This window comes from Neovison vison, chromosome 2 (genome assembly GCF_020171115.1).
Source record: "Neovison vison isolate M4711 chromosome 2, ASM_NN_V1, whole genome shotgun sequence".
Lineage (NCBI taxonomy): Eukaryota > Metazoa > Chordata > Mammalia > Carnivora > Mustelidae > Neogale > Neogale vison.
The window spans coordinates 231,656,897-231,682,170 of NC_058092.1; the positions used below are offsets into that span (position 1 = coordinate 231,656,897).

The window sequence follows — 25,274 nt, forward strand, 5'->3', positions numbered from 1 at the left end:
GTTCATCCCTCTTGTTGCCCAGGTGACACAGAGATGGCTCTTAAAGTCACAGAGCTGGGAGCCCAGGTCCCAGCCCAGCACTGTTATTCCTCAGTTTTGTCTCAGTTGAGTATCTGCAAATGAATTTCAAAGCCCCCATTTATCTCTGCTTCTTTCTGGGTCTGGCTGGGAAGCGGCAAAGTTGTTTATCAGCTAGACCTGACCACAATGATCAGAGGATAGAAGAGCAAGCAGGGGTGGGGGTACTAGATGCTTCTGAGAGGAGAAGAGAGACGTCAAGGGGCAGAGTCAGTGTTGAAGCAAAGCAGGAGTGGAAGTCATGGCTGAATATGACATCTGAGGACAGGGCTGGGGGCCGAAGAAGCAGGGAGGTGTGGAACCAGGACCATGGACAGAATCACACGAGGTGGGTGGGAAGTGATGCGGACCGAGTTCAGCTCACCCTGGCTCTGCGGCTCCTTGGCTCCCTCCAGGTGCCGATGCTCCCAGTGTGTGTCCTTGACACAAACCTAGTTCTGCATTTTGCATACTGACACTTGCTCTGGGAGGCAAGATCCACATACCCAGGAAGAATTACAAAACCAAGCCAACTGGAAAGTTAGGAACTCCACATAAGGCAATCAGCACTGTGGCCAGTTTGGGGGTGAGGAAGACACTGTGATGTCCAGCAGCTCGACAAAAATGAACCCAGGGACCCAGGACATCTAGTGCTTGCAAGCATGGCAACTCAGGGCCATTCTCCCCTGCCCAGATTGGGTGTAATTTCTCCCCAGAACAAGAGACAGACCTTTCTGTTTCAAATAAGTAGATCAACCTCTCGGGTTTGAGAAGAATGGAAGGACATGACATATGCTCACCTTTTGATCTATGTCTCTCCTAGCCTCTCTGCCTTACTCAACACCACCAGCTGCTGCAAGTCACCCAGTTTCAGGTAATTTCTATTATGCTTTATTGATAACTGTAACTTATCTTGGTAAAGTCACCGTGGGCAGTACAGCAGTGGTTTGGGAGCCAAAGGCCCTGGATCTGCCATCCTGGCTTCATCAGTTACAAACTGTGGGATCTTGAATAAATCTCTGAACCCCCTCGTGCCTCCTCCTGTAGATATGGATGAGGAGGAGGAGAATAGCTTTTGCCTCCTAAGGCCGTTCTGGGACACAGCGGTCTCTCTGTGTAGGATGGGCAGGGCAGTGCCTGCCATGGGGGGGAGGGGGACACTATTTAGAGGCAATGGCCACCTTCCAAGCAGTGCAAGGAGTCATCTCTGTGTGTGCTACTTTCTGCCTAACAGAATGACAAAGAATGAAGAAGCTGAACACCCAACTTGGTCTTTCCCTGACTCTGTGGACCAGCTCAGTGGTTGTCATATTTTAAATTAGGTCAGTCCCCTGTTTGTGGCAGAGTCTCAAGAGTAAAATACAATATACAGGGGAGTTAGGAAAAAGAAATGCCCCCATACCTTCAAAGGAAACACCAGAGTAGGTTAGGCTAAACAAGGAATGTTTTCTTTAAAATCTCTCTGCTTAAAACAAACAAAAAAAATGTATTAACCACCATGCTCTGATTTTCTAGAATGAGCCTCAGTTGCTTGTCCTGCTGGTACATACACCAGCTGAGCGATGGCAGGGCGCGCCCCCACCGAGCGAGGACTAGGGAAGGGACTTGATCTAGAATCAGGAACTGTACGTGACCCACAAGGCAGAGGGCCCACGGACAGTTCACTGAGAGTTAAATAGGTTTGACATGTAAGATGTGGTATCCTGTTCTTTTGTGTTTCACTCTGCCCTTAGCATCTTTCCCGGAGCCGACAAAAGTCCCCACATCAGCAGGTAAGCTGTTCCTCTCTCCTCACTTGCCTTCGCTGACTCAAGTTTTAGCTCAGAAATGCTCCAGCACGATGGCCGTGGGAGAAAATGTTGCCACTGGAAACACTCCCCGCACCCCCCAGCCTGAGGCGGGCGTGCAGGGAACTGCTGCCAGCGGAGGGGGCTGAGGATGCCAGGGTTTGCGTGGAAAATCTGTGGTTGGCAAGTGAGTGGCAAGAAGCTAGGAGATACATATAGACTTCTGGGGACGGGTCTGGAGGGCTGAGGGTGGCCCGCTCAGCCCAAATCTCCCCACCCCCATCTCCCACCACAAGCTGTCTGATCTGAGCACAGCCCACCTCTGTTCCCTTCTGCAGCCCTGCCCTTCGAGCGTGAGGGGCAGCCAGGAACGACTGCTCTGTGCGCTCCCCGGAGCCTCCGCACGTATGTGCTGTGTTGTTCCCAGCAATGTGCTACGTTCCCACATTGTGTTGTCCCAGTGACCCTGGGAACAACACAGAGAAAAGCTATTGTTGTCAGATGACCAGCGTGTGCATGGGCACACAGAGAATATCACACACACACACACACACACACACACACACGAAGTGGTATGTGCATGTTAGCTTCTTAGGAAAAACCCAACAAACCCTGTGAGTGCCAGAAACCAACACTTCACCCCACACCAGGAAAGACATGAAGCAGCTTCACAGTGAGGCGGGTCCGAGCCGCCAGCTAAGGAGCAAAACATTCTGGCAAGCAGCTGTAGCCTCCAGAAACGCAGTCATACCCAAGGCAAGAAAGAATAAATGAGAGAGACGAAGTGAAGCGGGGTGTAGATCTGTTGTCACCGAAGATCAGCGGACACTCTCCAAGACGTGCCGGCTCTTCTGGTGGCCGTCGGAAGTGTCCACCGAGGTCCAGGCCTGCGGCTGGATGAATGGGTCAGGCAGGTGTGAGGCCCACGCTGACACCCGGGACACGGCATGTGATGACAGCCGGTCCCTAGACAATGCCACGTGGTCTGCAGACAGCTCGGCTGTGGCCCGGCTGTGTCCGCGCTCCCGGGGGCCAGCGTCTGCCCTGGGTCAGGCAGCGTCCTTCCAGACAATGTCCACTGTGCGGGAAGCGAGTCCTCCCTGGGACAGTGTCCTCCCGGCGGCTGGCTCGCGCACAACCGGGGGCACCACCAGGACGCTCGTGTCTTCTGCTCAGGGGAGGGCAGGTCCCTCGTGGGCCGGTCATGGAGCTGCCTGGGCTGAGCCTGAAATCTGCACGGGGAAGTCTGGAAACATCTCCATGCCTTAAAGCTACCCCGCATCCAGGACAGGTTCCTGTTCTCACTCCGGAAGGGTTTGCAGCTGCTTCAGATATGGGAGGGCCCCGTGCCACTCAAGGGACTCCAAAGGTTAATCCGCTGTAAAATAATCAGTAATGGTACTTAGAAAGTTTCGGTGGATGAAACGAGTCATCCCACATGAAGCCTTAGTCAAGCACAAGACACACGGTGAACGTACGACACGTTAACTCTTTCACTGGGATTTTAGTTCCTAAGGCAAATTCTCTCGGAATCACGGTCTCGGAGGTTCGGGCCGGGCTGCAAAAACCCCAGCAGAACAGCCCAAGAGATGAGAACAACTGTTTACACAGGCTTGTTGGGCTGTATTTGAACCGAGACCATGATTTCCAAACCACTAACCATCCTCATTTCTATTACTTTTTAATCTTGATGAAGTCCCCAAAATTCATTTTCGCTTTTGTTATTTTTTAAAAGATTTTTATTTATTTATTTATCTCTTTATTTTGTTATTTGGGAGGGGGCAGAGGGAGAAAGAATCTCACCCGGGGCTGCATCTCACGACCCTGAGATCCCGACGTGACTGAAAAGCAGAGTGGGACGCTTAGCAGGCCACACCCCCAGGTGCCTCACCCCGTTTCTATTATTAACCCTCCCCCCCATTCTTTCTTATCTCTGCAGATTCTGCAGCTGCTGGGCGTCCAGGGATCCGTGAGTTCACTCCCATTTTATCCGCCGATGGGTGACGAGCCACTAGGGCCGGGGGCTCCCACACTAGGTCTCCCTCACCACCCTTCACTCCCCTTGACAATGCTTTTCACTCCAGACCTTTCCCGGATGGCGAAGGTCTGGCGCTGTTTCCCATTCCCATGGGACCGTCCTCTGGCCCCCGAGGAAAAGCTATTTGGGGTGTTGGCAAGTTTGAGGTCATCCTTCCCGTATAGGAGATCTGCGTGCCAGCAGGACTGAGACCCCGGCTTCTGAGCCGACGTGAGGGCTCATCCACAGAGGGGGTGACTGGCCAGAGAAGGCAGGAGGCTCTGGGGGCAGGTGGTCCTGGTGGCAGCAGACTTTCCCGACTCCACCACACCACCTGGACCTCTGGATGTTAAGGCTGAACTCTGGGTTCTGAGAAGCCCTCTGGGCCGACCCCAACATCCACTTTATTTCTCTTATTGTCTCACTCCTCACCAGAATAGTATGTACAGGAGCCACCATCACGTTTTACATGCTAACCATTGGATTAGACTGGATGGGGTTGTTTAAAGGCAAACCCACGCATGTGAAGGAGAGGCTGTTGAGACAACTAGGCAGTTGCACGGATGGTTTGCAGTGTCCTTATGATGTTTTCTCTTCCCCATGTGCAGCTTCTTCAGCTCCTGCGGAGCAGCTGCGTGCCTTCCATCCAACAGGAATCTTTTCCATTCTTAGATTTTGTGACTTCCTTTCCTAGGCTGGCATTGGCGGCCCACAGAAATGTAGCCAACATAGTTTTCCTGGCCCTGAGGCTGTAGGGAATCAAAGCTGGTGAGATGGTGGGTTGTCCCCACGCGGGGACCTTTCCAAGGAGAACCAGCCACCCACCCAGCCTCAGTGGCATCACTGGACGTCTTGTAGGAAGAGCCTGACCCACACAGTGCTCTTGGGGGCCCTACTCTAAGGGAACCCCAGGAACCAGATCCACTTCTGGGGCTCAGAATATGAGAGCCAACCTCATCTGCTTTTGGTTCAGGGGCAAGTTTCACCCAGTCACTTTCTGGTAGGAGCAATGCCCCCTCTTCTGCTCAGTTTCCCAGCCCCAACTTTCTCCCTCAAGGTTGAAATACTTCAACCTTTTTAAAATTCAAGTAAGGTGAAATTAATTTTGTTCTGAGAGCTCCATAACATTTTTCGAGACCTGGGTAAGAAATAAGAAGTGTGAACATCCAGCTTTCTGCTGAACGGTTTTGAATTTGTCGAGAAACCACATGGCAAATGACACCGCAGACAGGAAGAAAGCAGAAGGTTGTTCTTACGTGTGTCTTCTACAAGGTCACCATGTGGCCCTGGTTCCCATAAGGAAGTGGCCCAGTGAGTGTGAACCACTGTAGGGATGGTGCTGAATTTCAGAAACCAGACGCAGTCCTGTGGTCCCCTCTGCATCTATGGTGTCCCCATGGACACAGGCTGTGACCAGTGGCCCGAGGGCTGGGGCTGGGCTAGAATTCTCTAGCTGGCAATGCTGTCTCAAATATTGAGAGTGGCGAGAACCTTCTCCAGCCCCTCTGCCCTTGGCCCCTGCAGATCCTCCTGTGGTGCAGGTGCGACCGCGGTGTGGAGATCCTCTACGATGGCCCCTGGGGGGCGGTGTGTGACCACCTCTGGGGCCTGTCTGCGGTGCAGGTGGTGAGCCGGCATTTGGGCTGCAGCCCGGCCCTGGCGGTCCTGAGGGGCAGACTGTTTGGTGGCAGCTTGGGCCCCATCTTCCTAGACACTGTGCAATGTACAGGCATGGGGCGGGGCCGCCACCTCGCCCTGTCGGTCCATAACTATAGACACCACGAAGAGGCTGGGGCCATCTGCTCAGGTCCTGAACTCTCCCTCAGCCCGGCTTCCCCCCCTAAGCAGCAGAGCTGGACCTGCCAGGAGGCCAACCCCAAAAGCCTTGGGCTTCCAGGTCATGAAAACAGCTGGCCCCATCTGCCTGGAATTTTCCCAATTGTAGCGCTGGAAGTCCCCTGTCCCGGGAACCCCCTCAGATCCCGCTAACCCAGGACACTGGTGGCACTAGACTCAGGTGTGTCGCGTATCACAGCCTGTTCCCCTGCTCCTAGGAGAGCCGAGATCCTCGGAGCAAAACCATGCCTGGGAAGCAGGAAGTTGCACTCCTGCTCGGGACGGTTTTTAATTTCCAGGAATGATTTTCTGATGTGTATCAATCCCATAAACTTCTCACGAAGCTATTTCTCAGAGAGAGCGCCATAGGAACGCTCTCCTGATTTGCTGTTGCCCGACTAGGGCTTTTCTTACCATTAGGGACAATTTTTATTTCAAAAAAGCTGAATGAACACTTAAAAACCCTGTTTGGTTACCTTTTCCTACTAAATGATACATGCAGCAAACATCTGTGACCCCCACCCCATGGCCCAGAGCCACCCCCTTCTCAGAGGGTGCGGGGAGACAAGGTCCCCAGACGGGTGAAGAAGCAGACAAGGTGAGGATCCTTCTCGCCTCCTGTGTCATTGGGTAGTTCTTTTAGTCCGCAGAGGGAGCCTCTGGTGCTCCGAACACGTCTTGGTATCTCTCTGTGAGACTCAGAGTCAGAATGTCATCAGACGCTCATGTGTCCTATTTGTGTTAGCTTCAGGTCTAAGTGGCTATGGATGGCTCCTCCCTGGAAAAGCTCTGCTAGAGCCTTTGGATGAGTGTCCATAAGCCAGGGTCTCACCAACGGGGGGGAAGGTGGTGGTAGAAATCCAGTCGCCTCTGCCAGTCCGTTCTGAACTGGCAATTGGCACAGATGTGGGTTCACACACCCACTCAGCTGGTGTGTCTGCCATCGTTTTGCAAGTGTGCGCTGCACTAATATAAGTGCCTTGGGTTTTCTCTTTCAGCTGCAGAAGCTGTCCCAGAACCAACAGAAACAAATCCTACAGCCGGTAATCCTTTTACGGCTTGTTTCGGGGCTTGCCAGTATTGACTCTTTCTAGTGGATTCCCTGAGGCTACAACCAGGAATGTCCATGACTGGAGGGTTCAGGCCCAACACTGTGGAAGAGGCTGCAAGCAGGGCTGGTTCTTGGTCTAGTCTCTGCTTCTAAAATTTATCTAACTGTGAATCTGGTGTACCAGAACCAGTGTACAAGTTTTGACTAAAGAAAATCATGAAAAGTTGACTTTGACCTATTTCTATGCTGTTGCTTAGCAATTTAATGACCCAGTTCTAAAATCAGTATCTATCCCTACCCTTGCAATTATCCTATTTCCTTTTTTTTTTTTAAGATTTTATTTATTTATTTGGCAGAGAGAGACCACAAGTAGGCAGAGAGGCAGGGAGGAAGCAGGTTCCCCGCTGAGCAGAAAGCCCGATGTGGGGCTCGATCCCAGGACCCTGAGATCGTGACCCGAGCTGAAGGCAGTAGCTTAACCCACTGAGCCACCCAGGTGCCCCCAATTAATCTATTTCAAAGGAACAAGTATCTGAAATCAGAGCTGGCCCAGAAAAACCAGTCCCTGCATTTGTGGGCAATAATGTAACTTTTCCTTGTGAGACTTGGGAAAAGGAAGCAAGAGATGGTAGAGTAGTGGACTTCAGGGTTGGCTAGGGTAAAAATTGCAGAAAAGTCCTATTAGGAATTACTTGCCAGAAGAGCTAATCCCATTCCAGTAACAACCCAAGTCTTGCCCAGACTTGCCCGCCACAGGTTGGTGGATGGGAGGAGCCGTTGTGAAGGTACACCACAGTGGCACATGGGTGACCATGTGGGATGGCCTCTGGCCACCGATGCGACCGATGTCGTGTGTTGGCAGCCAGACTGTGAGGAGGGCATCGGAGCCCTGGGGAATGGCCACTCCAGGGAGGGTGCGGGGGGCGTCCTCCTGGACAGTGTGCAGGGCCGGGCAATGAGGTCATAGTAGGCCAGTGCTGGCACTGGGCTTGCCATGCGGCCACCATGGATGCCGGAGTCCTTGGTTCAGGCACTCACTCTTGACTTTCTCCTGACATTGCCGGAGCCACAGCCCTGGAGGTAGGCAAGAGGGACGTGAAAATGAATATGCGGAAGCTCAGGTCCCCTCAGGGTCCTCCAGACACCTGTTATGGTCCATTCTGGTTCCCAGAAGCCTCTGGGTCCTTCTTAGCCTCTCTTAATCTGCTGATTTACCCAACGTTTGAACCTACACTCATGGGTTCACTCTGGAGCCCTCAGTCTCTGCCCTCTTCAAAGATTTACCAGATTCCCTGTTATCCACCCACTGGGGTAACTGCTCTTCCTAGTCTTTGGCTTAAAATTATGTTTTGAGCCGAAAACTGCCTTTGTAGTGCTGCTTTGGGGAGTTCCATGAACAAAACCAAGTCCCTCCCACCTGGGTCCTTTGTGAAAGCATCACCTATTTCTAGGGGGCCCCTGGTTTGAGATGGTTTCCCTTCCTCTTTTTTTTTTTTTTCAATTCAACCCATGTATGCATTATTTCAGGCTGCCAAACCAGTATGACTACAAAAGCAAATAAGATGAAATGAAAAGGGCACCTGGGTGGCTCAGTGGGTTAAGCCACTGCCTTCGGCTCAGGTCATGATCTCAGGGTCCTGGGATCGAGTCCCATATCAGGCTCTCTGCTCAGCGGGGAGCCTGCTTCCCTCTCTCTCTTTCTGCCTGCCTCTCTACCTACTTGTTATCTCTCTCTGTCAAATAAATAAATAAAATCTTTTAAAAAAGAAAAAAAGATGAAATGAAAATACCCACTGCCCAGCTACTCTTAATTTTGTAGAGCAAAGACAAGAATAATGGGATTCAGCGAATGCATCCATTTACTTAACAGACAGTTCCCGAGCTCTTTCCCTGCACCAGGCGCAACTCTATGGGAAGACACAGAAGTGAGCACCGCAGGTGCCGATCCTGCCCTCATTAGGCTTCCTTACCAGGGCGAAGGGTCAGGATGCCTTAGGTGTGTCAGCCATAGTAGATCATTCACAATAGTGACATTGAATCCAGAGTCATAACATACTTGATTAGGTTGAGGAACCACTCTCCTTTTCTATTCAGACATTGGTGTTATGGTATAAACTAGGTAGGTCACTGAAAATGAGCAAATCAGTGTTGGAAACCTAAGGTCAGAATTGGGAAGGTTTCTATACTCTGCAACCCCAGGAAATCTTTGCTCTGCACGGCATCAGAGAAACAGCCTTCCTGACCCATGCGGGGTGATTACACCGTCCTCACGACCAAAGATGCTTCTCACCTCCACCTTCACGTAGCCCTAGCTCCCATTCAGTCTCATCCAAGAGGCTTTTCTTATTTGTAATTTCACAGTTCAGACATCATTTTTGTGTCTAGTTTTAGTACATCTGAGACATAAATGTTTCAAGTTAAAAGGTAGCTTCTAAATTTTCTGTTGGTGGGTGGGATTTTTGTTTGGATTTTCTCTTACTTTGGTTTTGGTTTTGCTTTACAGTTTCAGCACCAGCTGCAGAAATGACCACTTGGCCTGGTAATTCTATTTTCATTCTTGCTTTATAGAAATCATAGATGGCCAGATGGTCCCGCATACGGTTAGGGTTAAAGTTTATCCATCACCAGAAACTAAATATTGAGCTCATATCAAACTAATATAAGGTGCTCACATATTCATTGAATGCTTAGTAACTTGGGCAGATACTGCTTACATCCCTTCTGTATGGAGGACATCATTTGCCCAGTGTGTGCCCTTGGCCCTTGGTGCAACTGCAGGTCTCTGAGATCATATTATACTGACATAAGACTCCTTCAGATTCACACATTTGGGAATTCAATGAGTTCATTTTTTGAACAACGCAGGACTTTGGGCATCATGGGCAAATCTATCCCTGTAATCCTCATTTTCAGAAAATAATAGAGTACCACATCTCCCGTGTATGTTTCACAATACAGCACACCAACCCAGTCATATGCAAATTTTTAAAAACAATTTAAATAACTAAATAAGTTAGGGGAATACCATATCCTGCCCTTGAAGATTCTGCCTGTTAGCCCATTAACGTCTCTGACAAGTCCCGCAGTAAAGGATCTTTTTAATACTTGTTTTGACCCAGTGTTTCTCAAAATCCTTCCGAGTAGAAATACAGCATCACAGAATTTGGAGCTCAAGAATCTTGGCTTGTGTTCTGGCTCTAGCCTTTACCAACTGGGTGACAGTGGGCAAGTGTCCTTACCTCCCAGAGCCTCCTTTCTTCATCTGTAGAACAGGAAGAGGAAGCTTGTCCTGGAGATTGGGTGGCAGACACCAGTGCAAGCACACACACCAGTGCAGGCACACACACCAGTGCAAGCACATACCAGTGCAAGCTCACACCAGTGCAAGCGTACGGTGATGGGAGCTCGATAGTCACATTACTAAGGGATGTGTGCGCTGCTCTTGGCTGAGTATCTGGCTCTCTAGTTTAAGCAACACATGTGTCTTTTTGTGAACTTCCCTCTTGGAGACTTTGGGGATCATCCTAGAGCTTGAGTTAATCAATATATAGCTAAGTAAGTTGGAGACATGCCATCTCAAAACAAATAAATTCAAGTCAAGTTTTCTCCAACGGTAAACGCTCATGAAAGTAGTTCTTGGTCCATGTTTCCAAAATCTCAGAACCCTCTGCCAGGCTCTGGAGAAACTGACCTCTAAGAAAATCAGATAATGAAACTGATTTGTGTCTTTGTGGTTGGGTTTGTGAGAATCAGCTGCCAGCTCTCTCAGGCAAGGTCAAGTTCGATATGGCAGCATCACCGTATAACATTTTTTTCAAGATTTGGAAGAAACCTTAGAGACTGGTCAGACCTAAAATCACAAACAGGCAGCCCATTGAATAAGTTTGGATATGGTGGTGGTTTTAATTCAGATGAAAGAGTTTTGCCAATCAATGTTTAATTTTCTTTTAATACCACATTTTACAAATGAGTGATTTCATATAAAAGTCCAGATTTCAAGCTCTTTTGGAGAACCCACAGAATAGGAAATGCTAGAATGAATTTTGTCAAGACACCAATTGTCCAGGGTTGAGCAGGCAGGGGACCCTTTACATGGGCAGTGCTATCTGGTTTCTTCCTGGCCTGTACCCATTATTTCTGGGGCTAGTGGCATCTCTGCATGAATGCTTGATACCTCCCAAACTTCAGTGTTCAAATAAATCACCTGGAGATCTTTTTACTTTTTTTTAAAGATTGATCGATTGATTGATTTTAGAGGAAGAGAGAGAGCAGAGAACATGAGTGGGAGGGGCAGAGGGAGAGGGAGAGAGGATTTCAAGCAGACTTCCTCCTGAGCACAGAGCCCAACCCAGGGCTCCATCTCATGACCTTGAGATCATGACCTGGGCTGAAACCAAGAGTCAAACGTTTAACCTTTTAACTGACCGAGACACCCAGACACCCAGCCTGGAGATCTTTTGAAATGCAGGCTCTGATTCCATTGTTCTGGGGTGAGTCTTGAGGTTCTGCATTTCTAACAAGGTGACGCGAGGCTGCTGGTCCACAGACTGGCCCTTCAGACGCAGCAGAGGAAGCTGAGAGATGCAACAGGACTTGTCCACAGCCACACACCTGGTTACACAAAAAGCAGAGACTCTTGGATCCCAGACCCAAATACCATCTTCCTCATTATTTATTTCCCTTAGCTCAATGATACAGAGAATAGGAAAATCAAATAGGAACAGAGCATAATCAAATATGAACACAGCTGGGGCAGAATTTGTAAACAGGATTTTTTAAAAAATACTATTTACCAATAAACTGGGTGGACAAGGATGGTATTTAATTAAAATTTCCTTGAATTACGCTTGCTTTGACAGTTCCTGATTCCACTGCCGCCACAGATTTGGTCCTTGGAACTGGTAACAATTCTTCTGCTAATTTGTCCTCTTCCTGCCTTTCAGGGATATTGCTGTGTTGAAATTCTACCTAGATAGTACACTTTTACTATTTGTCCAGGGGTGGTTTGGCTGAGCTAATCCCTTGGAAAACAAACTATAATCCAGAAACAGACACAGAGGGCCTCTACACAGCCAAGTTTAGGTCCCAACATTCAAGCTCACATGAGAGTATCCACAGAGCCTGTGGTTCTCACTTCCGACACACACATGGTATCCCCACTGTGTATTATGAAAGATAACAAACCAGGGAGGGGTACGGGGACAGGGAGGGAGAAGAGCTACTCATAGAACAGCCACAGTGGCAATAGCAAGAAATGCTAACAGATCATCTGACAGGCATAGAAGTGTTCCAAAACCCAGTAAATGTCACCAGACTCTCTAAATGTTACGATATGGACCCCAAATGCCTACTAACCTCAACATCCTTTGAGGTACCCCAGTATGACAGCCCTGAGCCACAGTGATTTCTTCCCCAGGAGCCTCAGTCATGCAGGTTGGACTCTGTCTTCTGCTTAAAAAGACAGGACAGGTAAACGTGCTCCATTTCAGGAAAGTTTTCATTTATAATGGTTCATGTTTTGCTTTGGGTGCCTCTACTTTTATTCAGGAGGTTGGGAAGTAACTAGTCCTCACACTTGAATATTTCCAACAACAAAACCAGGTAGATGAGATCATAGGAAAGGCAGAATTGTGTAGAACTGGAAAATGCATAAAAACTTTCTGATCGATTGATTTTCCTGTTTGTGTTTCCTGTTTAGGCATAATGCCTACTTCAGCGGAAGTGACTTCTTCACCTGGTAATGCCCTCCGCCCACTGCAAATATAGGCAGATGGGTCAGCAAGACTGCCTGTGCCATGTCAACCAGGACACTTGGGGTGGTGGTGGGGGGAGTGCAGGGAGTGTCAGGTTGTCACTGTCTTTGAGCAGAATGCCCAGTCTGGGTCAAGCCCTGTGACAGGCCCAAGGTGGTGGTGTTGCCTCTCAGGAAGATAGGGACAGGAACTCGCTGGCAGGTGACATCACCTGTCACAGGTTCTCAGAGCATCACATATCTCCCCTTCATAGCACTGGTCACAGCTGCGCTTTGACAGAGGAGGAGCCCTGTCTTGACTTCTTTGTTGTTTGACTCCAGTATATAGCACAGTGTCTGCCATAGAAGGAAGGGATGAATCACAATCCATTGTTAAATAAATGAAGTCCTTGATTCCTATGCTCCAGGGACAGAGAGAAGAAAACGGGTTAACTGTAAAACAATTATTTTTGCCATTTGGCAGGTTTTGATCAATTGCCTTTTCTCATTTCCAGAATCTTTTACTATTACTGTAACCACCTCAACAGGTAATTTTGGTGTTATTGTGGGTTCTATCCATCTTACTTGCTATAAATTATCATGTTTGGAGCTCATTTCACAATTGTTTCTGTCCTGATCAAATTATTTTATTCTTTAGAGACTTTAAATATGCTTTTATTGACCTGACTCACATAGGCCTCCTCTGCACCCCCGATGGGGAATGAGTTCCAGGAAGCACAGCTAAATGCGTGGGCCAAGGGAAAAATTAGTTTGGCCAATTCCCAAACTCAAAAATAAGTCATTCACTGGACAGACTGTTGATCTAACATCAACTGCCCATGGTGGGAGTTCCTCCTGGAAACCAGTCATGGCATGGGTGTTGGCAGGATGGTGGAGAGCCAAACCACGGCTTTGACTGATCCTCCTCAGACATTCGTCCAGCATTTGGTGAGGATGGTCATGTGCCAGGTTCTGTGCCAAGGTATTGAGAGATGCAGAGTTGACCACAGTAACAAGTAACTTTTGTCTTGTATGATAATCTTGGGTGATGCTGGTTGCAATAATATCTGAGGAGTTCCTAATGTGACTTTGGGGTGAACAATTTTACAATATAGTGTTAGTGGTTTATTTGTGGGGAGGACAATAAAGAGGGTGCTCTCCCCTACTCTAGGCGCTAAAGCAATTAAATAAGACACCAGAGTCAAGACCAAAATATGGTCCACACTCCTGAGAAGGCTTGGTTGGAGGGCAACCCTTAGTACAAGAGGCAAATGGACCTGCCATCCCCTCCTTACCCTCAGTCTGGGTCTTGGGACAGTCCAAGAGCTCGCCCTTTCCCGTGTCACTGCCTTCCAACCATTCAAGGAGAGGAAGGAGGACCAGGTGTAGGAATCCCTCCAATTACAGAATCTCTGTTAGACAAACACATATTGGGAGAAACTTGGACCAATGGTTGTTGCCCTCTAAGTAGGTAATGTTCACCTTCTCCGAGGGGAGAAGTAAAGGGTGGCCAAGAGGAATGGAAACCCAAGGACTGGAGAGGTGCCCTGGAGGCAGTGGAGGATCTAGGGATGCCCCTGTCTGGAAAGCAGGAAGACAAGACAAGCCAGTTATACTGATCTAGGATGGCCACCTTTATGTCTCTTGTATTTAGCAACACGTAGGCCTGATATGCTGTCTTACTGTTCCTTTGTTATTTTTGTTCTCCTGCAGATTTAGTAGCAACCACTGTGACCTCCACACCAGGTAAGACACTGTCTCCTGCCCAAGTAAGTGCCTCTTCTTGGACTTCCCATTCATCAGTCTAGGCTGTTCCATGGAAAGCTTATCCCCAGCCCAGCCTCAGTAAGAACAAACGCTCAAGTGTCCTCTCCTCTCGGCTGGTTTTTAGGTCTTCTCTTCTCTTTTTTACAGATACATCTTCATCCTCAGCAGAAGTGACCTCTCCCTCTGGTAAAGGCTTTCTTGTCATGTGGTTTAAATCATGAGACCAGCTTCTCACTTGCCATATTCGATTTTGAAAACGAGGCCACATAATGACCATGTTGACCACAAAGTAGACTGAATGAAAAGACACACTGAAGAGTCCTTTCTCCCATTTTTAAGTGTCCTATTTTCTCTGTCCCTATACAGATGTATCTTCAACTTCAGCAGAAGTGGACATACCCTCTGGTAATGTTTTCTGTCTGTCACATTTCTTAAATTAAATATGATCAACTCTCCCTCTTTCTGTTGGACAAATGAACATAGGTAGTGAATATTTTGTCTGTGGAAGAAGATCTGATATGTAAACAGAAGTCCCAGCATCCTTTTAATAGAAATGAAGCTTCATGTTCTCTTCATCCATCCATAGTCAAAAAAGTGGTCCCTCTGCTAGGACATTCCTTCCACTTGTTGGCCTGGTCTTAATCAGATGTGCTCATGGGAGGCAAGGGCAGTGGCCCCCCATCTCTACTAGCCTGGTGACCTGTGTTAGGTTACAGGTGGTGCTTTGACCCATCCCACACACCAAAATGCAAGAGAACTAGATTGTGATAGTGTTGGCTCTACCCATGTGCAATTCCATCTTCTACCACACTGTTGTTCAAACCAAAACTCTCCATTGTCTTTTCACTGATATTTGAGTTTGAGTCTTCTTTGTTTGCAGATACAACTGCCACTCCAGGAGAAAAGGCCTCTTCACCAGGTAGGTTCTCTACTTTCTGCGGTAGCCCTGGTGAGTGACTTTCTGAGAAACCATAGCCCAGCAGGAGCAGACACACTCAGAGAAAGCACACTCTTATTTCCCCAAGAGCGGTCAGGAGAGGAGAGGGAGGTCTGGTTGGTTCCAGGCCACTGGAACCCACAGTAGTTAAGATTCTGAACATGGTGGAGGCAAGTGCAGGGACAGGATGAGTAGGATAAGATAGCATTCAGCATCAATCCTGGATGACACGTTAGAGATGGCCCATGGCAATAATTCTCAGATGTTCATGTACAAGTGAATGGCCTGGAGAACTTGGTAAAATGCAGTTTTGGATTTCATGGCTCCAGATGGAGGCTGGATTCTGCATTTCTCACAGGCTCCCAGGTGATGCTTATCCTGCTGGTCACGGGCCACATTCAAGGAGTACAATGCTGAACCACTCCCCTTGTTTTGGAGGAAAATGAGGCCCAGAGAAGGAGGAAACTTGCCACTGTTTTAACTCAGGCAGCCATAACTAAGTATTACAGACCATGTGGCTTAAACAGCAGAAATTTATTTTCCACAGTCCTGGAGACTAAAAGTCTAAGATGAAGGAGACAGCAGAGAAGGCCTGCAATGCCCACATTTTATGCTCCCGAAAAGCAGCATGCTGTAGAAAGGGTGCATGTTCTGGGGTGTCCCAGGTCAGAACTGCAGATGTCCCAGGCATGTTTACAAGCTCTCTGAGTCTCGATTTCCTCGTCTCTAACATACAGACAGTACTTCCCGGGGAACAGCTGCTGTAGGGATTCGAGAAGGAAGTTATAGGACATAGGATGGATGTTCAAAATGGGAATGGTTTGTTTCTCTGGCAACGTGCCAACTTCTCATATACCGTTTTACTCCTGGATGTGTATGTCCACGCGATAAATAAGCAGGGTGGGTTCTGTTCTACGCAGCTTATGGGTCAGACTTCTTTTCATAAACTTGGAGTGTACAGTGTGAAATTTCAATGACATGCGATGTTAATGCTTTCTTTGGACTAGAAACAAATTTTTTCTCTCTCTTTTTTTTGGCAGCCATAAATCTGATTTCAACAAAAGTGACACCATCCCCTGGTAAAGATCATATGCCTGTTGCTAGATTAACCCTTAGTTGTATAGTAATTTATACAACCACAATCTAACCTAAAATGCATTGTCACTTTTTTGCTTCCCTCTGTGTATTTCACGTGGAAGTACACCTCTCAGATATGATCCTTCTCTTATCTAAAAATGTTTCTGAGAAATCTGATTGGTTTGCTTCATTTAATTGTCTTGATCAATTATTTTATTCTTTAGAGTTTTTAAATACATTTATATTGCCTGACTCACATAGGCCACTCCAATAAATATTTTTCCTACAAAATCTAACACTTTCATACTCTTCCTATAAAAATTCTGTATATTTAGACAAACCATAAGTGACTCTTAATCTCACGAAACAAACTGTGGGTTGCTGGAGGGAGGGGGGTTGGGAGAAGGGGGGTACCCTACCAATGGACATTGGGGAGGGTATGTGCTTTTGGGTAAATTGGAGGGGGAGGTGAACCACGAGAGACTATGGACTCTGAAAAACAATCTGAGGGGTTTGAAGTGATGGGGGGGTAGGAGGTTGGGGTACCAGGTGGTGGGTATTATAGAAGGCACAGCTTGCATGGAGCACTGGGTGTGGTGAAAAAATAATGAATACTGTTTTTCTGAAAATAAATAAATTGGGGGAAAAAATTCTGTATATTTGAAAGGCTTCTTTTCTGACCATTTATCAAATCATTTTCTTTTTGTAGAATAGCAGGACACACCACTTGTTACATTTCGATAAGAAAATAAAACTTAGGGGCACCTGGGTGGCTCAGTGGGTTAAAGCCTCTGCCTTCAGCTCAGGTCATGATCCCAGGGTCGTTGGATTGAGCCCCGCATCGGGCTCTCTGGTCAGTGGGGAGCCTGCTTCCTCTTCTCTCTCTCTCTGCCTGCCTCTCTACCTATTTGTGATCTGTCAAATAAATAAATAAATATTTAAATAAATAAATAAATAAATAAAACTTAGTGGGCAGCATTTCTGCACCTAAACCCATGCAGAAACTCAAACAAAACGACTAGTGCCTAAACCTTGAGAAAATGTGTGGCTCCTTTTCAGGTTTGACTATAAATATGTGACTTTGATGATACGCAATTTTTAAGCTTGGTCTTTCTTTCTTACAGTTACAATTTCAATTGGCGAAGACATGACCCCTTTACCTGGTAATTTGCTTTTGTTCTCAGCACTTAAATTATCAAATCATTATTAATAAAGGGTTGTATTTTTTTTCAAAGTTGCTACTCTCTACAGAAAACTCTTATGAGCTAATAAGTAGATATGTGCAGATACAGATGTGCATGTACACACACACACACACACACCCCTTTGGGGGTCGGAAGCCCCACATTCACTTCCTGGGACCTTGCAGAAAAGATGTTTGCCTTTATTCATAGTTCGAGCAAGCATGGTTATCTTGCTCAAAAATCACAAGCAACAAATTAAATGAGGGACAAACAATTATCCTAAACCAGGATACCATAGCCACAGAGAACGCAACACCAGTGGCATTTATTAGCTGTCACGAAACATCTTCTGTGGGCCAAAGAAAGCAGGAAGGTTGGAAAACAGTCACCAGCAACCACTTTATATGAAGACGAATCATTTTACACACATCTACCGGTGTGACACCACCAACATAATATGGATTTTTAAAATTATTTTTACTTTTTAAATCCCATTTTGAAGTACATTTATATATAATGAATTGCACACATCTATAAGATTTTTCTAAAGCATCCACCTATGCAACCACCACAATCAAGACACAAAGCATTCCCATCACCCTGAAAAGCTCCTTTGCCTCCCTTTGCAGTAAATCCCCCAGGCAACCACTGGTCTGCTTTCAGTCCCTGTAGATTAGCTTTGTGTTTCTAGAATCTCATATAAATGGAATCAAATAATAAGTGCTCTTTTGTGTCTGACTTCTCTTACTTAACAAACTGTTTCTGAGATTTGCCCAGATGGTTCCTTATATGGGTACTTTGTTCCTTTTCGTTGCTTAGTAATATTCCATTGGGTAGACATTCTGCAATTTATTCCCTCTCCTGAGGGTGGACAGGTCGGTGCTCCCCAGTTTTTTTCCTCCGGTGGAGAATTCTGCTGTGTGCAACTCTTTCCGTGCACGTTTTCATTTATCTCCAGTAAACACCTAGAAGTGGAAAAGCTGGCTCACAGAAGACACATTTTACAGATCCAATGTTGGCTTTTATTCATCAAGAGTAAAAGAAATTTCATGAGATAGATTTTGTTCACTAAGTCAAGCCAGTGACTCAACAATTCTACTCCAAAGATGGGAGGATTTTGCCGTTTAGTTTTCTTTCTTTCTAGTATTTTTAATGATTAAATTCTTAGTTATCTGGACAACTAGGCTGACAATCCCCTCCGTTCTTTGAGGGCTTTGCTTAATGCAGGTTTGGCTTTTTATAAGACAGGGAGTGCCATGGGGTGGGGGGCGAGAGAGAGAGAGAGACAGAGGGAGAGAGAGCAGCACCAGCAGACGTGGTGGATCTCATCGCAGTGTCATTTCTTTTGCGGCAAACGATGCGCCACGCGGAGGTGCGCGGTAGCGGAGGTTGGCTGTGGAGCCTGTCGCTGCTGTCCCCTGACTTGCTTTCTCTCCTCCCGCAGACCTGCCCCTGCGCTTGGCGGATGGGCACAGCCGCTGCGAGGGCCGGGTTGAGGTCCGCCACGAGGGCGTGTGGGGCACGGTGTGCGACGACCACTGGGACATCAGGGACGCTCGTGTCGTGTGCCGGCTGCTGGGTTGCGGCCGAGCTCTCGCAGCCCCGGGGCGCGGCCGCTTCGGCCAGGGCTCAGGGCCCATCCTGCTGGACGACATGCGCTGCTCGGGCACCGAAGACGCGCTGGACCACTGCGGCCACCCTGGCTGGGCGCGGCACAACTGCCAGCACCAGGAGGACGCGGGCGTGATCTGCGCAGGTGTGTCCCGGGGGACTGTGCCTCTTCCTCTGCCCCTGCTCTGAACGTCAAGGGACTGCGTGTTGGCCAGGCGCCAGCTGCTAGGGTAGCAAGGGCGTATTTGTCACACGACTGCTGTGCTGAATATTTTCATGGCACAGCCTTGTGGTTTTATTCATCAATTTTGTCGAATTCCAATTCAGGGCTGTATTTGTTCTGAAATAGGGCTACAAGATTATGAGGTCAAAGGAAGAAGCGGCCGTATGCAATGATTAAGGACACAGAACTTGAGGCTGTCAGACCACAAAGACCCTTATTCAATTTCTGACAGGGTCATCAAGGGTGCAATCTTAAGTGGACACCCTTGACCCCGCCCTCAGAAGTCAGAACCCCACAGTACCGTGGGCTGACTTTGTGTCCCTTTCATCCAAGATGGGGCCTATCCCTCTCCTGGAGGACTTCTTATTACCACCCGATACCCATCTTGGCATTCGACTTCCAGAGGTCGACCCTCTTCTCTGTGGAGTAGTATTATCTTATATTTGTCCTAAATTTACCCAGGTAAACCTCAAAAAGTTCACCAAAAAGATTTGGTGAACAAGTCCGAGCTCCTTTGTCTGTTTCATACTTAGTTTTTCACAGGCAAACAAAGGAATCAATCCCGATGCTTTTATCTTTGTGGGGGAGGTACTCTTGCCCTTCATAGGATTGATCATGACTAGAAAAATCATCAGAGTCCCCGAGACAAACCATCCCGCAGACAGCCTTATGAGGAAGTCAGCCTGGGGCCCAGGGATCCTTATCTGCCAGGCCCTCGCTTTCACTGTGTGTGTTTGCAGTTCCAACCTTTCCTTTTGCTGTCAGCAGGCCCACTGGAAAGAGTAATTCATTTTCCACTCTTGGATTATACGCCAAGGGGTTTCCTTTTCATCTGGGCATAGCCGCAAAGGACCTGAGGTCTGGGGCCAACGGTATCTGAAGGGGTTGAGTGAATGTGGCCAGTCACGCTTCCTGGGCTGGGCCCTGGCCCTGGGTTGCTGTCCTGCCTTGCTTCTGAGCTGGAGAGGCCTTTGAGAGCCACAGACTGCCTATGTCCCAGGCTGAGATCCCAAGCATGCCATGAGCATGGGAAGGGTCATCTGCCAGATTCCTTCAAACGACAGTGTTTAGAACCTGCAAAGCCTATATTGACTATTCTCTTGCTCTAACAAATGTCAGCATTGACGACACCAGTATTGTCAACACTGCACCCGCACAGAAATCCCTTCCTCGGGTTCCATCAGGAGGCCCCAGGCCCTCTTTCCCTCCCCATCAACCTGAAGTATGTTCAAGCCACTGTACTCCAGCTGCCATAGCTAAATCCAACGAGCCCATTTCCCGCACTGCCGTTCTGCCGCTGGCCACGGCCTCCTCCTCCAGGTCAGGGTGTCAGCACAGCTGACCTTGGCTTCTCACCCATCTCCCCTCACCAGGTCCGGCTGCCTCTGCTGTACCCAAGGACAAGGGTAAGCCCTCCCCTCCAGGCTGCGGGAAGCGGGAGCAGAGAGAGCAGGTGTCCCGGGGAGAAAGAATGGGCTTTCCTGCGCCTCCACTGAGACCTCTGGCATCTCCAGCCACTTGTGGGCCTTAGGAGTTTGGGGAAGAAGACTCTTCACACGCACGCTCCCTCCCACTTTGCTGCCACTCTTTTCCCAAAACACCTCTCATACAAAGCCTCGGATAGATGTGTGCTCAACCTCGAGGGTCCTCAACATGAGAAGTGGGTTGTCCTTTAAATCGTTAGACAAGGCTCTGACTCAGACCGCAGGACACGTGCCGTGGGTAGGACTCCCAGGATCTGGTGTGACTTTTGGAGAATGAGGGACATAAATTCAGTGAGAGTCAAGTCAAGGACAGGGGGTGATGAGAGCTGAAGCAGCCCCCACCCGAGGCACCGCCCATGCTTTGTAAAGCAAGCACACACCCACATGCCCCTGTGCGGCCGCTGGGCCAGACTGTCCTTGTGCGTTTCTTCCCACGCTCCTCCTGCAGCCCAGCTCTCCTGCCTGCCTCACCTCTTCCGAGTCGCCATTGACCGAGGCTATCTCCGGAGGCTGGGCTACTCCTCTTGGGACCTCCACTTAAATGATGAGCTGTGCCGCCCCCAAGTCACCGGGCGGTACCTGATCTTCAACATCCCCTACGGTCGCTGTGGCACCATCAGACAGGTAAGAAACAGCCGAGGGGGTGGTACCCTTCTGAGGACGGAGGCCAAGGAGAGCTATTTGGAAAATTCAACCACCTGTTCAAAACCTGGCAGGGACGGCAGAAAGGCACAGCCACCAGGACTTTGTTTCCAAGTTCGATGAGACCTGTAGCACTCAGTAATTTTCTGAAATTTTCCTTACTTTTGGGAATTTGGAACACATGCTGAATTTGGAATACCCTGTAATAAGTGCTAAGAACTGGTGGATGCCTGGATGGGTAAACATCCGACAGATGGACGGACGATGTTCTCTTAGCTCCAAAGCCAAGCATTTTCCATGACATGCTTCTTTATTCACCTTCAGTGCATACCTCCTCCGGGCAGGCCACGGTGCTGTGCATGGGGGAGGACCAATGATCTGTCCATCTGACTGCTGGGTTCTAACCAGGCAACCAGCTGTATTTCCACACATAGCATTTATCCAGGACAGGAGGGGATAATGAAATGTATATGTTTATTTCCTGTTCCTTAACCGCCAGCTTATTCACAGAACAGTGTCATGGAAGTTAAGGAAACAACTAGACCAAGGATATAGAAGAATGTCTAACTATGAAATCTTCTTCTCGGTGTATCTAACAATGTAGCACATTCCACAGCAAGATCTCCAGGTTGTTCCTCTCTTCTTCTGTTCCCATATTTAGATGCACACACAAAAACAGCAAACCTTTGGCACTGTTGGAGGTTAATTCATTCAAACAGTCTCCATGGTGCCCAATGAGCACGCTGACTCCCAATTTCACATTGTGTCTATTTGATTATGCAGATCACGGTCATTCTTACCCTTTTTGCCCTGAAATGTCTAGTTTTAACTTCAGAGGTCTCTGCCCCAGGGGCCATGCCAGAAGCCCCCCGTGTCTGGGAGGCGGGCACCCCAGAAATTTCTAGGTCATCGGAGAGGACCCTGCTGCTCTCCTCTGGGGCTCTGGCTGGCCCAGCTTTCACCGCACAGGGGCCAGACGACACAGCAGGTCAGGAACCCCTCCGGGTGATGGCCAGTCCCGGGCCACCCAGGGCGAGCACACTGCCACAGAACTCGTGATTTCAGTCAGTGGCTGAGCAACCTTCTAGGTGCTGAGGTCACAGTGGAAAACGGGACTGACGGGGGTCCTGCTCCACAGCCCTCACGTTCGAGAAAAGGGAGACCGGCACTGAGCAAGTGCACATAAGAGAATCATTTTACAGACGCTCAGAAGACAGCAAAAGGAAGGGAACAGGAGATGGTGTCAGGGGGAAGGAAGGCCCCTTGGACGAGGGTGGCCAAGGAGCCGAGGCCTGGGGAAGAGACCAGCTAGGGAGAGGGGAGCGGGAGGAGGGCCTTGCAGCGGGCAGCCCACTCCGGCCGCAGCAGCAAGCTCGGGGCGCTCGAGGAGGAGGGAAGAGACCGGAGACCCTCCGCACCAGGAAGCACTGGGTCCCCTCGGAAGGGGCAGGGCCGTGTGGTCAAGGGGTTGAGCTTTCCCTCTAAGCTGTCCATCAGGGCAAGACCTGCTTCAAGGGGCAAGGCAGAAACTCGGTTCTACAGGGGAACAAGAAAAAATCTGTTTTTCTGGATAAAGCACAGGTATTCGTGCAGAACGCAGAGTGTCTTCATTGTATTAAAATTTCATAGTGGGGACTGGGAAGGGGCAGGGGGGGTGAGCAGGAAAGGAAAGCAAAGGTCTAGAAAGGCAGACCTGGCTGGAGCTGACGGGGCCGTCCTCAGAGCTTCCAAGGCAGAGCGTCCAGGATCTGAGTCACACAACCCGGGGGCTTCCTTGAACCGGCGTCGCGGGCAGGCTGAGTCTCTGGGCCGCACACGGGGCCGTGGGGACCCGGCTTCCAGAGACAACGGCCCTCTGCACGACGGCTGTCAGCACCCCCTTAGCCCTTCAAGTCGCGCCGGATTTGAAGGAGCAAGGCTGAGCCCGAGGTGAGCAGGGCCAGGCCCACAGCTCCCAGGGAGCCAGAACTGGTCTGGAGCCAAGAGAAGGGAGGAGCGGGAAGGGAGGAGACGGGCACCAGGGGGCCGTGGTCTGTGCTCGCCTGAGACTACCACAGGCTGACGGGAGGGCGCGGGGGGAGACTTCGGCAGAGGGAGCGCCAAGTAGCCAGCATGGACCTCCTGCCCACCTCACACCAGCACAGCTTGGCCCTCACGGGAGGGAAGAAGGGGGAGGCTGCTGGCACGCGCTCTGAACTCCCAGCAGCGAGGACACAGCGTCACCCCATCCGGGCCTGACGGACCTCAGACTGGGCCCGAGGCCTCCGGCTTCCCGCTCACCGGCCAGCTGGCGCCGAGCAGGGCTGTGAGGGAGAGGCCTCTGCGCCTGCAGAAAGGCGTCTGTCCGGCCCTGGCCAGCAGCTCTCCCCTCTCGTCCTCCCAGGAAGGGCTCGGCTCCCTCAGCTACTCCAACTCCGTCAGAGGCCGAATCCAGGGCCACCCCGGCCGAGTCTTCGTGAGGCATAGGGTACCTCAGCTCAAGTTCACCTGCAGGGTGGACGGCCCGTCTGCAGCTGAAGTCACTCCTGGGGCTGAGGTCCCCAGGGAGCACGCTGGCTATGACGTGTCCATATCCTTCCTCGAGTTGCCCACGTCCCCGCATGTGAGGAACCCGGGGCCACGCTACGCCAGCCCGAAGAAAGCGGTCTTCCTTCAGGCCACCCTCCACAGCCCCAACCCCACCCTGAGGCTCTTCGTGGATACCTGCGTGGCTTCTCCAGATCCCCATGATTTTACCACCGTCAAGTACGATTTGATCCGGCGAGGGTAAGGAGAATGGAAAACCTTCCACGACTGGCTGATCTTCACGTGGCATGCCTTTGGGGGACCTGTGGCTTCTCAGCTGGGCAGAGCCCTTGTTGTCTGGGACCCTGGGGTCCTGTCTCACCCCTTCTTGCCCGTGCCTCCCTTCCCTTTGTGTTTTATGACTTTATTAGCTCGCCATTCGTTCGTGGTTCAGGCTCTCGGGGAATCTGGTCTACCTTGATGGGTTGGCAGGTTTTCTCGGCCTAAACTCTTAGAGTGATGAGATTTATTCTGGCTCCTTTAGTTAAAGGATTCACCAAATGAGGACTTTGGGAGGTTGTTTGCCTCTGTAGCTCCCTTGCCCTCTCACAGGAGCAAAAGCCTTATTATGGATGGGCGATTGGCAACTAGTACAAAAGGACAAAATTGCATCACCTACTGGTGGTAGCTTTGAAGTGGGGAGAGCCACGGGAGATGCGTCATCGTGGTACCTGTTTCCAAAAGCCAGGGGCGGGGCAAGCCAGCGCGGTGTGGAGGAGGCGTGAGCGTGAGAAGCGCACAGAGGACGCGTTCAGGTGCACGGAGTCCCTGAACCAGAAAGCTCTTCTCTTTCAATTCTCCTTACGGAGAGATCAAGGAGGGAGGCACAGTTTGGTGCCAGAATGTAACAACTAACACTTCATTCTTCTGTCTCCTTTAGGTTCAAATTACTCTTTTTTAGTCTAATTTCCTCCGTTAGAGTCTTAGGTTATTGATTTTATTTAGATCTTTCTTCTTTTCCAATTCATGCATTTGATTTGATCCTCGGAAATTGTATATTCGATTTCACTCAGTTCGAAATAGCTTGTAAATTTTTCTTGAGACTTTTTCTTTTACCTCTGGATCATTTAGAAGTGTGTTGTTTCATTTCCAAATAAGAATTTTCCAACAACCCTTCTGTGACTGAGTTCTAATTCAACTCCACTCTGATCAGACTATGTCTTTGGTGTGATTCCTTCTCTGCGAATTTGCTGTGTGCTGTGCGGTCCAGAAGGTGTCTGTCCCAGGGAATGTTCCACATGGGCTTGAGAAGGATTGTATTCTGCGGTGGCTAGGTGGAGTGTCCTACAGCTGTCAGTCTAGCTG

At 49.3% G+C, this 25,274-nt stretch overlaps 1 protein-coding gene across 1 annotated transcript in view; it reads left to right on the forward strand.

Moving 5' to 3' along the window:
• LOC122899300 (deleted in malignant brain tumors 1 protein-like) overlaps positions 1-25,274 on the forward strand; it is a 109,497-nt gene that overhangs the window by 80,893 nt on the left and 3,330 nt on the right. Inside the window, 6 exon segments of the mRNA XM_044236849.1 lie at positions 2,662-2,924; positions 3,784-3,813; positions 5,386-5,584; positions 18,889-19,200; positions 21,211-21,386; positions 23,611-24,170. Coding sequence (XP_044092784.1) covers positions 2,662-2,924; positions 3,784-3,813; positions 5,386-5,584; positions 18,889-19,200; positions 21,211-21,386; positions 23,611-24,170 — 1,540 coding nt within the window.